At 40.9% G+C, this 15,157-nt stretch overlaps 1 protein-coding gene across 1 annotated transcript in view; it reads left to right on the top strand.

Moving 5' to 3' along the window:
• Nucleotides 1-233: 233 nt before the first annotated feature.
• Nucleotides 234-15,157, top strand: part of LOC308678705 (vomeronasal type-2 receptor 26-like) — a gene marked incomplete at both ends in the record, with an annotated part of 38,461 nt that continues 23,537 nt past the window's right edge. Inside the window, 4 exons of the mRNA XM_081345942.1 lie at nucleotides 234-349; nucleotides 1,055-1,346; nucleotides 6,581-7,375; nucleotides 12,518-12,745. Of these exons, the coding sequence (XP_081202068.1) occupies nucleotides 234-349; nucleotides 1,055-1,346; nucleotides 6,581-7,375; nucleotides 12,518-12,745 (1,431 nt within the window). The remainder of the gene's footprint in view (nucleotides 350-1,054; nucleotides 1,347-6,580; nucleotides 7,376-12,517; nucleotides 12,746-15,157) is intronic.

Here is a 15,157-nt window from a genome sequence, read left to right as displayed (position 1 = left end):
TGTGGAGGCTTCTTACTCTTTTCTAAGGTTTGCTTTATAACCACCTTTTGTTACCAGAATCGTAATGTCACTGTCATCAAAGAAGCAAGAAGAATTTACATGTTAGGGGAAAATCTGGCTTTTCTCCAAGAATGTTAGTTTTAATCACCTTCTCACTAGCCTTATTTTATCTCTCACTTTCTAAATCACATAATGGCAAATGTAGAGTTCAAAGTCCTCACGATCCATATCATATGTACTATCAATCAGGTGATGTCATAGTGGGTGGCATTGTCACTTTAGCTGCTTTTGTGCATGGTGTCCTAGAGTTCAGCAAAGTCCCACCACCACCATTGCTTGAAGATCTTGTGTAAGAATTTTATGCTCATTTCCATGTCTTCTAACTGCAGAAACTGCAGTTAGTATTTTATGCTTAGTTCTACATGTCTAACAGTACGAACTGCTAATAGATCATAATTAATTTATTCTACTCTGTTTAAAATTGTATCAAAGTGTTGGAGATTTGTATTTGTTGTTGTTATTTTCCCCAGACAGTTATCCAATGTTATCCAATAAGTATGGGCCAGACTATTAAGGGAAAAATTCACTGAAATTGTTACTGTTCTATATAGATAGATCTGGCAAAGTTTAATTCTTCTCTGAAAATTTTACACATTCTTCCTTGTGATTATCTTCCTCTTGATTTATACATCATTGAAATACTTCTAATAAAATGTGGCATTTCTTCACACTTTTAATGATGTGAATAGCTGTTATTAATATAAATTATGATTATACCATATAAAAAACAACAGAATTTCCAAAAGAGAAAAAAATACAAATGGATTATGTAGATATTTGCAATAAAGTTGTCACTTTGCATAAGTAGACCTGCAAAATACTATTTGCTAAGTTTCCATATATTATATTGTATGAAATAACTGTTTTATGAAACAGTTTCATATACATGTTAATAAGAATAAATATTCTGAGACTTATAACATGTGATACAATATTTTTTCTTTAAAAAATGTTTTAAATATTTACCTGACTTTCAATTTATCTTCTATTTCAGATTAGTTCCTAAATTTTATCAAAATATTGTGGCCCTGGCATTTGCAGTCAAGGATATCAATAAAAACCCACAGATCTTATCCAATCTCACTCTTGGCTTCAACATCTATGACAGTTACTTCAATGCCCAGAAAACATACCATGCCACAATGTTACTGATTTATAACAAGAAAACCCTTTTTCCCAACTATATCTGTGGTACCCAGAATCATCTGATTTCAGTGATTGGAGGACTAGATGCCAAAACTTCCATTCACATTGCAATTCTCTTGGACATCTATAAGATCCCACAGGTAAGAAACAGAGCATACCTGACTTTTTAGAATTTCTCAAATTCATTTGGTAGAAATTCAGATTCTTATAAATAACATTGTACCTTATGTGCTTCTTTTCTGTTAACATCCCATTACTTTTTATTACTTTTTTTTTAAAGAAGGACAATGACAATCTAAAGAATTTTAACCTATGAAAAAAAACTACTTTGGTATGAATGAAAAATATGAATTCTTTTTCTGAATAAATGGCCTTGAAATATTTGCACAGTCATGTTAGAACTGTGTAACCCAAATAACAAAAATATCTTCTAGTATAATTAATTTTACAAAGATATAGTTACATAATCTTTGGTCACAATGATATTATTCTAGAGATGAGTACACAGATTATATACAAAAGCGGTTACACAAAAGGTGAATGAGGAAGCAAGTACAGTGTACACCATCTATAGCTCCTGTAAAATGAATATTTTATTTATTCATTAAATGTATTTTTTGCAGCCACAATCAATTATTCTTGAAGTCTTATGTAGAAACTATACAACATAAACCATTGACAATACACTGTAAATAATAAATACATGAATCATACAACAATGCAAAGAAAAAAGGATAATGAAAAATGGAAATATGAAAAGAAGACTGGGGAAAGACTGTCCAAAACATTTCAAAGGCCAGGAGCTTAGAAATTTTCTGCAGAATCAAGGGTCTCTTTAACAATTCAATTCATTTCAGGATTTTCCCTACTTAGAGTTCTTCATGGAAATGAATCTGCAAACCAAATTCACAATAAAGAAAAGGGAAGGGGGATTTTCTGGACAACGGTAATTCTTACAACTGTCCTGAATTGTACACAAAACTCTATCACATATTTCTGACATACAAAAAATATAACAGTCAGAATACCAATCTATCTAACGTTTCCTGAAGTACTTATATTATAGAATTCTTTATTGACCAAGTGTGATTGGACACACAAGGAATTTGTCTCTGGTACATAAGCTCTTAATGTACATAAAAGCAACAACTGACACTCATGATCATAATCATAAAATACAATCATCATAAATCATAAGATACAAATTGAGTGATGGCCATAGGATAAGCAAAATTAGAATACTAAATAAAGACAATCAGCATAAATCATGAGATACAAACAGCAAAGTTATAATCATAAGAAGCTAAGGAAATAGGTAATAGGAAAGATGAGAAGGATATTAGATAATACAATCCTACTAGGTGGTTTGACATCCCAGGGCATAGGCAGTGTTGTGGAAAATAGTTGTTTAGCAGAGTGATAGCATGTGGGGGGAAACTGTTTTTGTATTTGGTTGTTTTGGCATGCAATGCCCTGTAGTGTCATCTTGAGGGAACAAGTTGAAACAGTTTATGTCCAGAATGTGAGGCATCTGTAGATATTTTCACAGCCCTCTTTCTGGCTTGTGCAGTATACAGGTCCTCAATGGAAGGTAGGCTGGTTGCAATTATTTTTCTCTGCAGTCTTAGTTACATTGGTCCACGAGGAGAAAGCCTCAGAAATTAAAGTAACTAAATTTTACCAGAATTGGGTCACTAATAAAGGAAGATTAAGTCCTGGGTATTAAATGGCTCCAGTTCCCAAGATACAGCTTCAGGTCAAAATTGCATCAAAATAATTCAAAATTATCAGGGGAATGTGCGATTATGCTCTATAACTTTTCTACAAAATATGATATAGCAATGAGAATAGTGCCACACCAAACATTTTAAATTTATCTTTTTGTTGATACCAATAACATAACTTTCCATTCATTTATTGGTTTTTCATGTAACTTTTTCATGCTTTTCCATCTTTTCTGCCTTACTCTTAGGCAATTCCAAATTCCTGACCAGGTCATTTAGTTCACTCTGTGAAATTAGATGTGGTTCAGTAGGAGCATACAGTGAGCTAAAGTTTGGGTCCTCTGACACAGATGGCTCCGGATCAGTTGCATCCTGCTAATCATCTTTATCATCATCTGAGTCTAGACCAGGGGTATCAAATTTGCAACATCATGTGACGTGTCATGATGTATCACGAGTTTTTTTTCCATTGCCGGGCATGGAAAAATGAGGGGCCCAACTCTTGTCCTGATTCCCTATTTTCCATCAAAGATATAGATGGTATGCATTTTTTACCACTGCACTTTTGAGATGCCAGTGTAACCTCACCACAACTGTAGCAGAAGAGGGCTTTAGGGCTTCTCCTAAAATCTAATATCTCTACAGTTTTGAGCGTGTTCAGTTCAAGATTGTTCCAGCTGCACCACAGGGCCAGTTGTTCAACTTCCCATCTGTATGCAGATTCATTATTGTCTTGAATGAGACCAATCACTGTAGTATCATCTGTAATCTTCAGTACTTTAACAGGGAGATCCTTTGAGATACAGAGAGAAAAAATATAGAGATATATAGAGAAAAAATAATGGAGACAGCACACAGCCCTGGGGGAAACCTGTGCTAATTGTGCAGGTTTCTGATTTGATTTTGCCTACCTTCACTTGCGGCTTCTTATCGGTTAGAAACCTTATGGTCCAATTATAAATGTGATCAGACACAGCTAGCTGGGTCAGTTAGTGAGAAGAATATCTGAAATGATTGTATTGAATGCCAAGCTGAAATCGGCGAAAAAGGAACATAACGCATTTCTAATGATTTGTTAAAGATGTGGGTGTAGATGGGGACCAGTTGGTCAGCACAAGCTTTCAAGCAAGAAGGTGCTGTCTTTTCTGGCCTGTCACTTTTCCAAGCTTTTGTCTGTGAAATAAACCTCACACATATTTTTCTGTGATCACCAGAAATGGGGGGCCTACAGGGATGGGGTCAGTTGTAGGAGACTTGTCTGTTGTTTGTGTATCTGAGATGGAGAGGATGGCTATAGTTCACAGTGGTTTCCTCTCAGACCTACAGTAAAACTCATTCAGGTCATCTGCCAATTGTTGATTCTCTTCAGCCTGGGAAGGAAGTTTGCTGTAACCAGTGATATCTTTAAGGGTTTTCCACACATTTGCTCGTTCATTTGTTGAGAACTGATTCTTCAGCTTTTCAGAGTAGCTTCTTTTTGCTGCTCTGATCTCCCTTGTTAATACATTCCTGATCTGATTGTACATCATTCTATCTCCTTTTTTGTATGCTTCCTCTTTGGCATGATGTAGCTGCTTACGTTTAGCTGTGAACCAAGGTTCATTATTGCTGTGTATTCACAAGCTTCTGATTGGCACACATAGGTCTTCACAAAAACTAAGATATGATGTCACAATATCTGTGAGTTCATCCAAGTCTGCAGAAGTAGCTTTAAAAATGTTCCAGTCTGTGCAGTCAAGGCAAACCTGTAGCTTTAACACTGCCTCCTCAGTCCAAAACTTCACTGATTTAATTGCTGGTTTTATGGTTTTAAGCCTTTGTCTATAAATAGGTACAAGGTGAATCATACAGTGATCAGAGTGTCCCACAGCTGCTCATGGTAAAGACTGATAAGCATCTTTTTATGTAGTATAACAATGGTCTAAAATAGGTTTGCCTCTAGTAAGACAGTTGGCATGCTAGATGTAGTTTGGTAGCTCTTGGCTTATATTAGCACTGTTGAAATCTCCTAACAAAATGAGAAATGACTCTGGATATTTTTGTTGATCGCACAGAATCTCATCAGCTAGAGTTTGTAATGCATTGTTTATGCAAGCTTATAATGAAATGTACGTAGCAGGTAGAATAGATGTGGAAAATTTCATGGACAATAAAACAGCTTGCAATTGATAGATAATGTTTCTAAGTCCACATCACAAAATTTCTTTCATGTGGTTACATTTTTACATCATCAGTTGTTGATATAAAAGCAGAGACCCACCCTCACTTCTTTTTATTGCACATTTCTGCAATTCTATCTGCTCTTTGAATCTGAAATCCTGGAATTTGCAAACAATTATCATTAACCAAGTAGTTCATCCAGGTTTCAGTGAAGTAGAGGGCTGCCAAGTTAAAAAGTCTGAACTGTCACTGTAATGTATTGGCCTTGTATGTTGTTTTCACTTGCTTTATGCATGACTGTTTGCTTAATGGCTGACCTACTTTTGTATCTTATGTAAGTTGCTGGGCTGAGCTAGACTTGCTGTCTCCAGTCTGTTAAGTAGGTTTGGGGTGGAAAACTGCTGCTTTAAATCTATTGGTCGCTGCCTAGAGGCCAACCATATAAATAGCTGTGCAGCAGCTATTAGCTTGCTTCTGTTATATTCTAACTCTGAATAAACTTGTTGCTGTTTGAACACCTTGTCTCACTGAATGCTTGCAAGAACCAAATACCTAGCAGTCTCTATTTCAAAATAGCAATTAATCTATCTTATTTATAAGTGAGTGAAGATTAGTTAGATGTAGATAAAAGGTAAAGGTTCCCCCGCACATGCATGCTAGTCGTTTCCGACTCTAGGGGCCGGTGCTCATCTCTGTTTCAAAGCCGAAGAGCCAGCGCTTGTCCGAGGACGTCTCCGTGGTCATGTGGTCATGACTAGACACCAAAGGCGCATGGAACGCTGTTACCTTCCCACTACAGTGGTCCCTATTTTTCTACTTGCATTTTTACGTGCTTTCGAACTGCTAGGTTGGCAGAAGCTGGGACGAGTAACAGGCGCTCACTCTGCTACACGGCACTCGGGATTCGACACGCCAAACTGCCGACCTTCCGATCGACAAGCTCAGCGTCCTAACCCACTGAGCCACCGTGTCCCTTCTAGATGTAGATAGGATTTGCTTATTAAATATTAAGCAAATATTAATAACCATTACTATTAATATTAAAGACTAAATGTAACAGACATAGCTATTTGTGATAAAATACCATTCACTCATTCATTCAATTGATAATACTATACTGCATTTAAAATTGCTCAAAACATGCTTATTTGTGAATGAAGAGATTATCTTGGGTGTATATAATCTCTTCAGAGGGACTGTCAGAATTTTCTCTAAATTATGCCATATTTCATCCACTCTAGCAGTAGACCTTGCTTTATCTCTGTTTTTTGTCCTTTCATTCTAACTTCAGCAATGCTATGTTTTGCTCATTCACATAAGCATTTCTTGTATTGCTATGCAAACATATGACATGTTTTTAAAAAGCTTGAAAATAACAATTAAATTGACTCTTTTTCTATCCCATTCCTTTGTTCTCTATCCTTATGCAGCTTATCTATGGCTCAAGTCCTATTATGAATTATAAAACCCCAGCCCTTATTTTCTTCCAGATGAGCCCACTGGAAAGACTTCAATATGAAGGGATTCTGTCTTTGCTTCTCCATTTCAGATGGACATGGATTGGTGTAGCTGTAATAGCCAATGACAATGGAGAAAGGGTTATAGAAATGATTGTTCCATTATTTTCCCAGCACAACATCTGTTTTTCATATATAGAGAGATTTGGTGAAATAACAACTGTTCATGAAATTTATGACTTGTTGAACCATGGTGCAGAAATACATGATAAAGTTATGGATAGCAATACTAATGTTCTGATATTTTATGGAGAATCTTATACTATGGTAAGGCTGAGATGGATAGCATATTTATCAAGAAAAAACATAACAAATATTGTCAAAGGTAAAGTATGGATATTTACAGCACAAGTGGAGCTCAACTCACAAGTATATCAGAGAAATTGGGATACTGACATAATGAATGGTGCTCTGTCCTTCACAATTCATGCCAATGACCCACCAGGATTCCAGTCATTTACTGAAAGTAGAAATCCTTCCATGACAGAAGATGGATTTATCAAGGATTTTTGGCAGCAATCCTTTGTTTGTGCATTTAAAACGTTAAATGTAGGTGAGGTAGCTGGTGATGTTTGCACAGGGGAAGAGAAACTGGAAGATCTTCCTATAACCTTTTTTGAAAAAAGAATGACTGGTCACAGCTACAGTATTTATAACTCTGTCTATGCAATAGCCTATGCTTTGCATGCCATGATTTCATCCAGATCTGCCCAGCGGTCAGTGGCAAATAAAGGGAGGCTGAAGCTTCAAAATCAAGATTCATGGCAGGTAATGGACTGAGCATCATGTTGAAGAAAAACATTATTTGTATAAAGGAAAATGAGCCCCATAGTTTCAATTATAGGAATTCATTTTGATCTCCGTTCCCATCTCTGGAAAGGACACAAGTTTCTCTGATTTGGTTAGCCACATCATATCCTGATGGATTAACCCTTCACATTCTAGACATAAACTGTTTCGATTCTTCTCAGGATGCAGCTACAGGGCATTGCAGGCCAAAACAACTAGACACAGAAACAGTGTTTTCCCTCATGATACCAATCAGTTGAACACCTAAAACATAATTTACTGTCTTATATATAGGTATATTTACCTACATAGATAAAGTACCGTATATAAGCCGACTCGAGTATAAGCCGAGACCCCCAATTTTACCCCCCAAAACTGGAAAAAGTTATTGACTCGAGTATAAGCCGAGGCTGGGAAATGCAGCAGCTGGAGGCTGGATCCCCCGAAAGACGTCTCTGCTGAGATGAGAGAACGGGGTGGCAAGCCGCCGAGAGAATGGGGCGGTGGAGTGCTCTGCCGAGAGAATGGGGCGGCTTGCTGTTCTCTCGGTGCAGCACGGCAGAGGCTGGATCTCGCGAAAGAAGTCTCCGCTGAGCGAGAGAATGAGGCATCTCAGCGCCCATTTTCTCGGCGAAGACTTCTTTCAGGGGATGCAGCTTCTGCTACCCCTTTCTCTCAGCTGCCCAGTGGAACAGCTTGCCACCAGAAATCAAGAGTGCTCCATCACTGGAGGTTTTTAAGAAGAGACTGGACATTCACCTGTCTGAGATGGTATCGGTCAGTGGTGGCGAAACTTTTAGAGACCGAGTGCCCAAACCGCAAGCCAAAACCCACTTGTTTATCACAAAGTGCCAAGGCAGCATCGGCATTCTGGTGCCCTCGGGGGAGGGGACAGGGAGTCGCCTCTGAGTGCCGCCTCTGGCACGAAAAAAAAGGGGGAGCAAAAAATGGGCCACCGTACCGCAAGGCACAAAACCGCCAACCGCCATGCCGCAGGGTGCAGATACAAGGCACCGCACCATGTGAGAACGGGGCTGGGCTAGTGAGTATCACGCAGGCACTAGCCCTGCCCCCTTTGCAGCATGTGCCTGCTCGTGGCCCCGTGCACGCATGCACTCATGTAAAATGCTTCCCCCTCCCTTTTCTTCCAGTCCACCAACCAACAAGGACCTGCTGCTGGCAGCGGTGGTGGCGCACGTGCCAACAGAGAGGGCTCTGAGTGCCACCTCTGGCAGGCGTGCCATAGGTTCACCACCACTGGTATAGGTCCTCCTGCTTGAGCAAGGGGCTGGACTAGAAGACCTCCAAGGTCCCTTCCAGCTCTATTCTATTCTATTCTATTCTATTCTATTCTATTCTATTCTATTCTATTCTATTCTATTCTATTCTATTCTATTCTATTCTATTCTATTCTATTCTATTCCATTCACTTTCTATAATTCTATTCTATTCTATTCTATTCTATTCTATTCTATTCTATTCTATTCTATTCTATTCTATTCTATTCTATTCTATTCTATTCTATTCTATTCTATTCACTTTCTATATTTCTATTCTATTCTATTCTATTCTATTCTATTCTATTCTATTCTATTCTATTCTATTCACTTTCTATATTTCTATTCTATTCTATTCTATTCCATTCACTTTCTATATTTCTATTCTATTCTATTCTATTCTATTCTATTCTATTCTATTCTATTCTATTCTATTCTATTCTATTCTATTCTATTCTATTCTATTCTATTCTATTCTATTCTATTCACTTTCTATATTTCTATTCTATTCTATTCTATTCTGTTCTGTTCTGTTCTGTTCTGTTCTGTTCTGTTCTACGTTCTGTTCCAATCCATTCCATATTTTCTATTCCATTCTGTTCCACTGTCAGAGCCCATCGGAGGCAACCCAGTCAGCCCAAACAGGAGTTACACTAAGGCTACGCAGCCTCTCCTCTCAACCTGAACCCCTCCTTACCTTTCCTTTTATCTGCATCCTATTTTTAACTGCCGGCTCTGCCCTGCCCTATTTTGTCCTTGAGCACTCGTGAGCTCATCAAGAACAGAAGGTAACCGTGGGGGGAAAGGCAGGGCAAGATCTGCAAGATCCCCATTTGCATTTGACTTTGCCATCCCATCTGGTTCGAGATAACACACCACACACACACACACACACACACACAGAGAGAGAGAGAGAGAGAGAGAGAGAAAGAGAGAGAGAGAGAGAGAGAGAGAGAGAGAGAGAGAGAGAGAGAGACGCACACCTCAGCAAAAAAGAAAGAAAGAAAAAGAAGTAGTAGAAGAGGCAGAGAGCCCCTGTGGGTAGGAGTGAGGATGGGGAGAAACAGCAAGAAGACCGGGTGGGGTGGGGTGGGTTAATCACTAAACCTTCCACTGTTTAACCAAAGCAGCTTTTGCATTTGCCTCCGTTTCCCTGCTGAGTAAAGCCAGACAGGAGGAGAGCAGTTACACACAAAGAACTGGGTTACAAATAAAGGTAACGGCAAAGAAAGGCTGTGTTAGAACCCTTGAAATGACAGGCGATCATTTTCACCACATGGTGAAAAGAAGTGCGTAAGCCAAACTTACTCCCCTTCGGAAAGGCGCATTTACCGCGCAATCCCAGGAACCCTAAAAAAGGAAGCCCGGCCAGCAAAAGAGCCTGGGGATCCGAACAAAAGGCGGCGGTCCCTGCAGTTGAACTAAGAATGAAAAAGATGGGAAGTGGCTGCTTCTTTAAAAGCTCTCTTCTCTCAGGGATGCCCGAGATAGTGAATTGCAAGCAGAAATGAATTTCTCCTTCCGTTTCTGATCCGCGCAAACACCCAAGCGTGAACGCCGTCACCTGATAGCTTGGGTGCCTGTTCAATTCGTTTGCGAGAGAGAGAGAGAGAGAGAGAGAGAGAGAGAGAGAGAGAGAGAGAGAGAGAGAGAGAGAGAGGATGAGGATGAGGATGAACGAATTTTGCAGCGTGTTTGCTTTCAGCTTTCAACGAAGAAGGGAATGTTCTCCACTTCTCGCCTCAACTTTTTCTTTCCTCAGGAACCAGAGGCAAGGGCTTTCTGTTTGTTTGTTTGTTTTACCACGAGTTGACAGTTGGGCAGAAACCAGAGGGGGAAAAAAAAGAGTTTCGGGCTTCATGGGAACCAAGGAAGCAAAACAAGATGCAAAGTCTAAAATCTATAGGCTCATAAACCACCCCGGTTTCTTGAAACAAACCGGGATTTCTCTACCCCAACCTTGAAACCATGGATCGAGTGAATCTCTTTACCAAAGAATGTGTGTGTGTGGAGGAAGGAAGGGAGGGAGGGAGAGAGAGAGAGAGAGAGAGAGAGAGAGAGAGAGAGAGAGAGAGAGAGAGAGAGAGAGAGAGAGAGAGAGAGAGAGACGCACACCTCAGCAAAAAAGAAAGAAAGAAAAAGAAGTAGTAGAAGAGGCAGAGAGCCCCTGTGGGTAGGAGTGAGGATGGGGAGAAACAGCAAGAAGACCGGGTGGGGTGGGGTGGGTTAATCACTAAACCTTCCAGTGTTTAACCAAAGCAGCTTTTGCATTTGTCAAGCTCTGCTAGCAGGGCAATGGACGGGCCTGGCGGAGCTGCTGAAGGTGAACGGGAGAAGGTGAGTCTTCGCCGAGAAAATCTCAGCGCCCATTTTCTCGGCAAAGACTTCTTTTGGGGGATGCAGCTTCTGCCGCCCCTTTCTCTCAGCTGCCCAGCTGAGAGAAGGGGGTGACAGAGGCTGGATCCCCCGAAACAAGTCTCCGTGAGACGAGAGAACAAGGCGTTGGAGCGCTCCGCGAAGTGTGGGGCGGGGAAGCTTGCCGCCCATTGTCTCAGCGACGAAGACTTCTTTCGGGGGATGCAGCTTCTGCCGCCCCTTTCTCTCAGCTGCCCAGCTGAGAGAAGGGGGTGACAGAGGCTGGATCCCCCGAAACAAGTCTCCGTGAGACGAGAGAACAAGGCGTTGGAGCGCTCCGCGAAGTATGGAGCGGGGAAGCTTGCCGCCCATTGTCTCAGCGACGAAGACTTCTTTCGGGGGATGCAGCTTCTGCCGCCCCTTTCTCTCAGCTGCCCAGCTGAGAGAAGGGGGTGACAGAGGCTGGATCCCCCGAAACAAGTCTCCGTGAGACGAGAGAACGAGGCGTTGGAGCGCTCCGCGAAGTGTGGGGCGGGGAAGCTTGCCGCCCATTGTCTCAGCGACGAAGACTTCTTTCGGGGGATGCAGCTTCTGCCGCCCCTTTCTCTCAGCTGCCCAGCTGAGAGAAGGGGGTGACAGAGGCTGGATCCCCCGAAACAAGTCTCCGTGAGATGAGAGAACGAGGCGTTGGAGCGCTCCGCGAAGTGTGGGGTGGGGAAGCTTGCCGCCCATTGTCTCAGCGACGAAGACTTCTTTCGGGGGATGCAGCTTCTGCCGCCCCTTTCTCTCAGCTGCCCAGCTGAGAGAAGGGGGTGACAGAGGCTGGATCCCCCGAAACAAGTCTCCGCTGAGACGAGAGAACGAGGCGTTGGAGCGCTCCGCGAAGTATGGGGCGGGGAAGCTTGCCGCCCATTGTCTCAGCGACGAAGACTTGTTTCGGGGGATCCAGCCTCTGTCGCCCCCTTCTCTCAGCTGCCCAGCTGAGAGAAGGGGGTGACAGAGGCTGCATCCCCCGAAAGAAGTCTTCGCCGAGAAAATGGGTGGCAAGCTTCCACCGCCTCATTCTCTCAGCAGAGGCTTGCAGAGGTGGCGGCGGAGCTGCGCGCGCAGCTCTCCAAACCGCCGCAGCCCGTTTGGAGAGCTGCTGCCTTCGTCCATGTTTGATGAAAGCAGCAGCTCTCCAAACGGGGGTAGAAGTTCTTTTTTTTTGTTCACTGGAGTATAAGCCGAAGTGGATTTTTCAGCCCAAAAAGTGGGCTGAAAAATTCGGCTTATACTCAAGTATATACGGTATTCTATTCTATTCTATTCTATTCTATTCTATTCTATTCTATTCTATTCTATTCTATTCTATTCTATTCTATTCTATTCTATTCTATTCTATTCTATTCTATTCTATTCCTTCCACTGCACCAAATTGTTCTTAGACTTCCCCCCAAAAATTAAACACCTTTTTCTAATCTTTATTTTTTGTTTCTTTCCCATCTAGCTGCACTCCTTTTTAAAAGGTCTCTCATTTAATAACAGTGCTGGGGATCTGGTTTCTATTGACAACAATGGAGAATTACTAGCTGGATATGATATACTGAACTGGATTGTTTCTTCTAATGAATCCTTCATTAGAGTTAAAGTTGGGATGGTAAACCCTGCAATTTTTTCAGACCAAATATTCACCATAAATGAAGATGTCATAACCTGGCACAGTTGGTTTAACCAGGTGGGATACTTTGGAAAATTTATAGCAAATTTACTTTTTAGCTAGATGGATAAAATGATTAATTCAGATCTGATCAAATAAGAACATGTACTATTATGCAACCAATAATGTCTCCAAGTTGTTGCTTCAGCTGAATTTCTTAGGAATTATTTACTATGATGAAAGAAAATACTTGATATAATATCTGTGGAGCCACCTTTTCTCAATGAGATTGGGCTGCCCCACTTCTACTGGTAGAAGGGGCCTATTGCTAACCCATTAGCCAAGGAATTTCAGGTGGTGAGACTCATCAGAAGAACCTTTCTGTTATAGGTCCCACCCTTTAGAACAGGGGTGACAACCTACCAGCCCACGGACCGGATGCCTCATGGTGAAACCACACCCACCCCATTACCGGCAATGGAAAAAAAGTCACAATCCATCGTGACATGTCATGTAACGTTGTGAGTTTGACACCCCTGCTTTAGAACATCTTAACACAGGACATGAGATCTCCCCTCTTTCTTTTAGCCTTTAGAAAAGCCTTAAAATCTAGTTATGGGAGTTGGCATGGGCTCCTGAAGGAGAAGCTATTGGCTGGAGGTGTTTGGTGCACCAACAAAAAAGATACCACTACCTCTCCCCTGCAACCACTTGTTTTTTTATCTAGTTTTCATTTCTCTCATTTTAATCTGTTTTTATATTTATAATTGTCAGATGTTTGTGTTGCCTTTTTGTTCTTCTTGTAAGCCAAATAAAATTGACAAATAAAGTTGACAAATAAAGTTGATGGATAGATAGATAGACAGATAAATAATAATAATAATAATAATAATAATAATAATAATAATAATAATAATAATAATAATAATAATAATAATAATAATAATAATAATAATAATAATAATAATAAAGTTGGAAGGGACCTTGGAGGTCATCTAGTCCAACCCCCTGCTCAGGCAGGAAACCTTATACCATTTCAGACAAATGGCTGTCCAGTCTCTTCTTAAAAACCTCCAGTGTTGGAGCATTCACCACCTCTGGAGGCAGGTTGTTCCACTGGTTATAATTGTTCTAACTGTCAGGAAGTTTCTCCTTAGTTCTAGGTTGCTTCTCTCCTTGACTAGTTTCCATCCATTGCTTCTTGTCCTGCTTTCAGGTGCTTTGGAGAATAGCTTGACTCCCTCTTCTGTGTGGTAGCCCCTGAGATATTGGAACACTGCTATCATGTCACCCCTCACCCTTCTCTTCATTAAACTACACATACCCAATTCCAGCAACCGTTCCCTATATGTTTTAGCCTCCAGCCCCATAATCATCTTTGTTGCTCTTCTCTGTACCCTTTCTAGAGTCTCGACATCTTTCATTTCATATTCTTCTAAAAAACTAGAACTTGCTTTTCTATAGTATAAATTTCAATTGTATTGTTCATGATGACTTACAACAATTCATCATTATTATGGCATTGTCAGGGCCCACTTCAATACCTCAGCCTAAGAAACTCGTGGAAGCAGTTTCTTCCAAAAGGAACTTTTATTAGGAGAAGTAGATAGCAGACACAATAAACAGGATCTAAGGATTTCCCACTTAGATCAATAGGTTAAACAAGTCTCCATCAAACCCCACCCCAATAGTTTATCTGGTCATTTCTAATGGGCAATCCTCATGTGTTAAGTACGTTGTGGGAAAGAGCTGATAACTCTAGTCTTTCCCCTGCTCACAGCAGTGTTGTTGAGGCTTTGCACCTTCCCTTCTGAAACGGGAGATAAGCCATATCGCTGGAGGCACATTCCTTTCTCTCCCCCCCAAGGTGACATCAAGCAGAGACAGTTCAAAGAGCAAGTATGCAGAGACAGAAAAAGGGATACATTGTATCGATATAGAGAAAACAAAGAGACAGCCTGCAGTGTCGTCCCCCCTCCCCTCCATGAGTATGACAGAACCCAAATAACCCTTAATATGGGTTCTGAAATCCTGCCCCCTTTAAAAGAAAGAGAGATCCACCTGTGGGAATTTCTCATTGAATATCCAGATGTCATCCAGATAAACAAGCACCCCTTTGTACAGGTGCTTTATCAATTGCATAAATACTGCGTATGCTCTTTGTAACCCAAAAGGCAGAACCCATAACTGGTAACATCCTAAGAGGCAATTGAAAGCTGTCTTCCATTCATCCCCCTCTTTTATTCTGATCTGGTAATAGGCTTCTCTCAAATCTAGCTTTGAGAAGATTTTCCCCTTCGATAGGTGGGACATCATGTCTTTCATGAGAGGAAAAGGGTGTAGATTGCTTTTGCTCACTGCATTCAAAGCTCTATAGTCCACACAGAGGTGAAGAGTCCTATCTTTCTTTTCTCAGAACAGCACAGGAGCAGCTGCTTTTGGCTTTGCCTGCTGAATGAAACTCCTTTCTAAATTTTTGACTATGAATTT

Source organism: Vipera berus (assembly GCF_964194415.1).
Source record: "Vipera berus genome assembly, chromosome: Z".
Taxonomy (NCBI): domain Eukaryota; kingdom Metazoa; phylum Chordata; class Lepidosauria; order Squamata; family Viperidae; genus Vipera; species Vipera berus.
The sequence above is the reverse complement of the archived record's forward strand: the minus strand, read 5'-3'. Positions and strand labels throughout refer to the sequence as shown.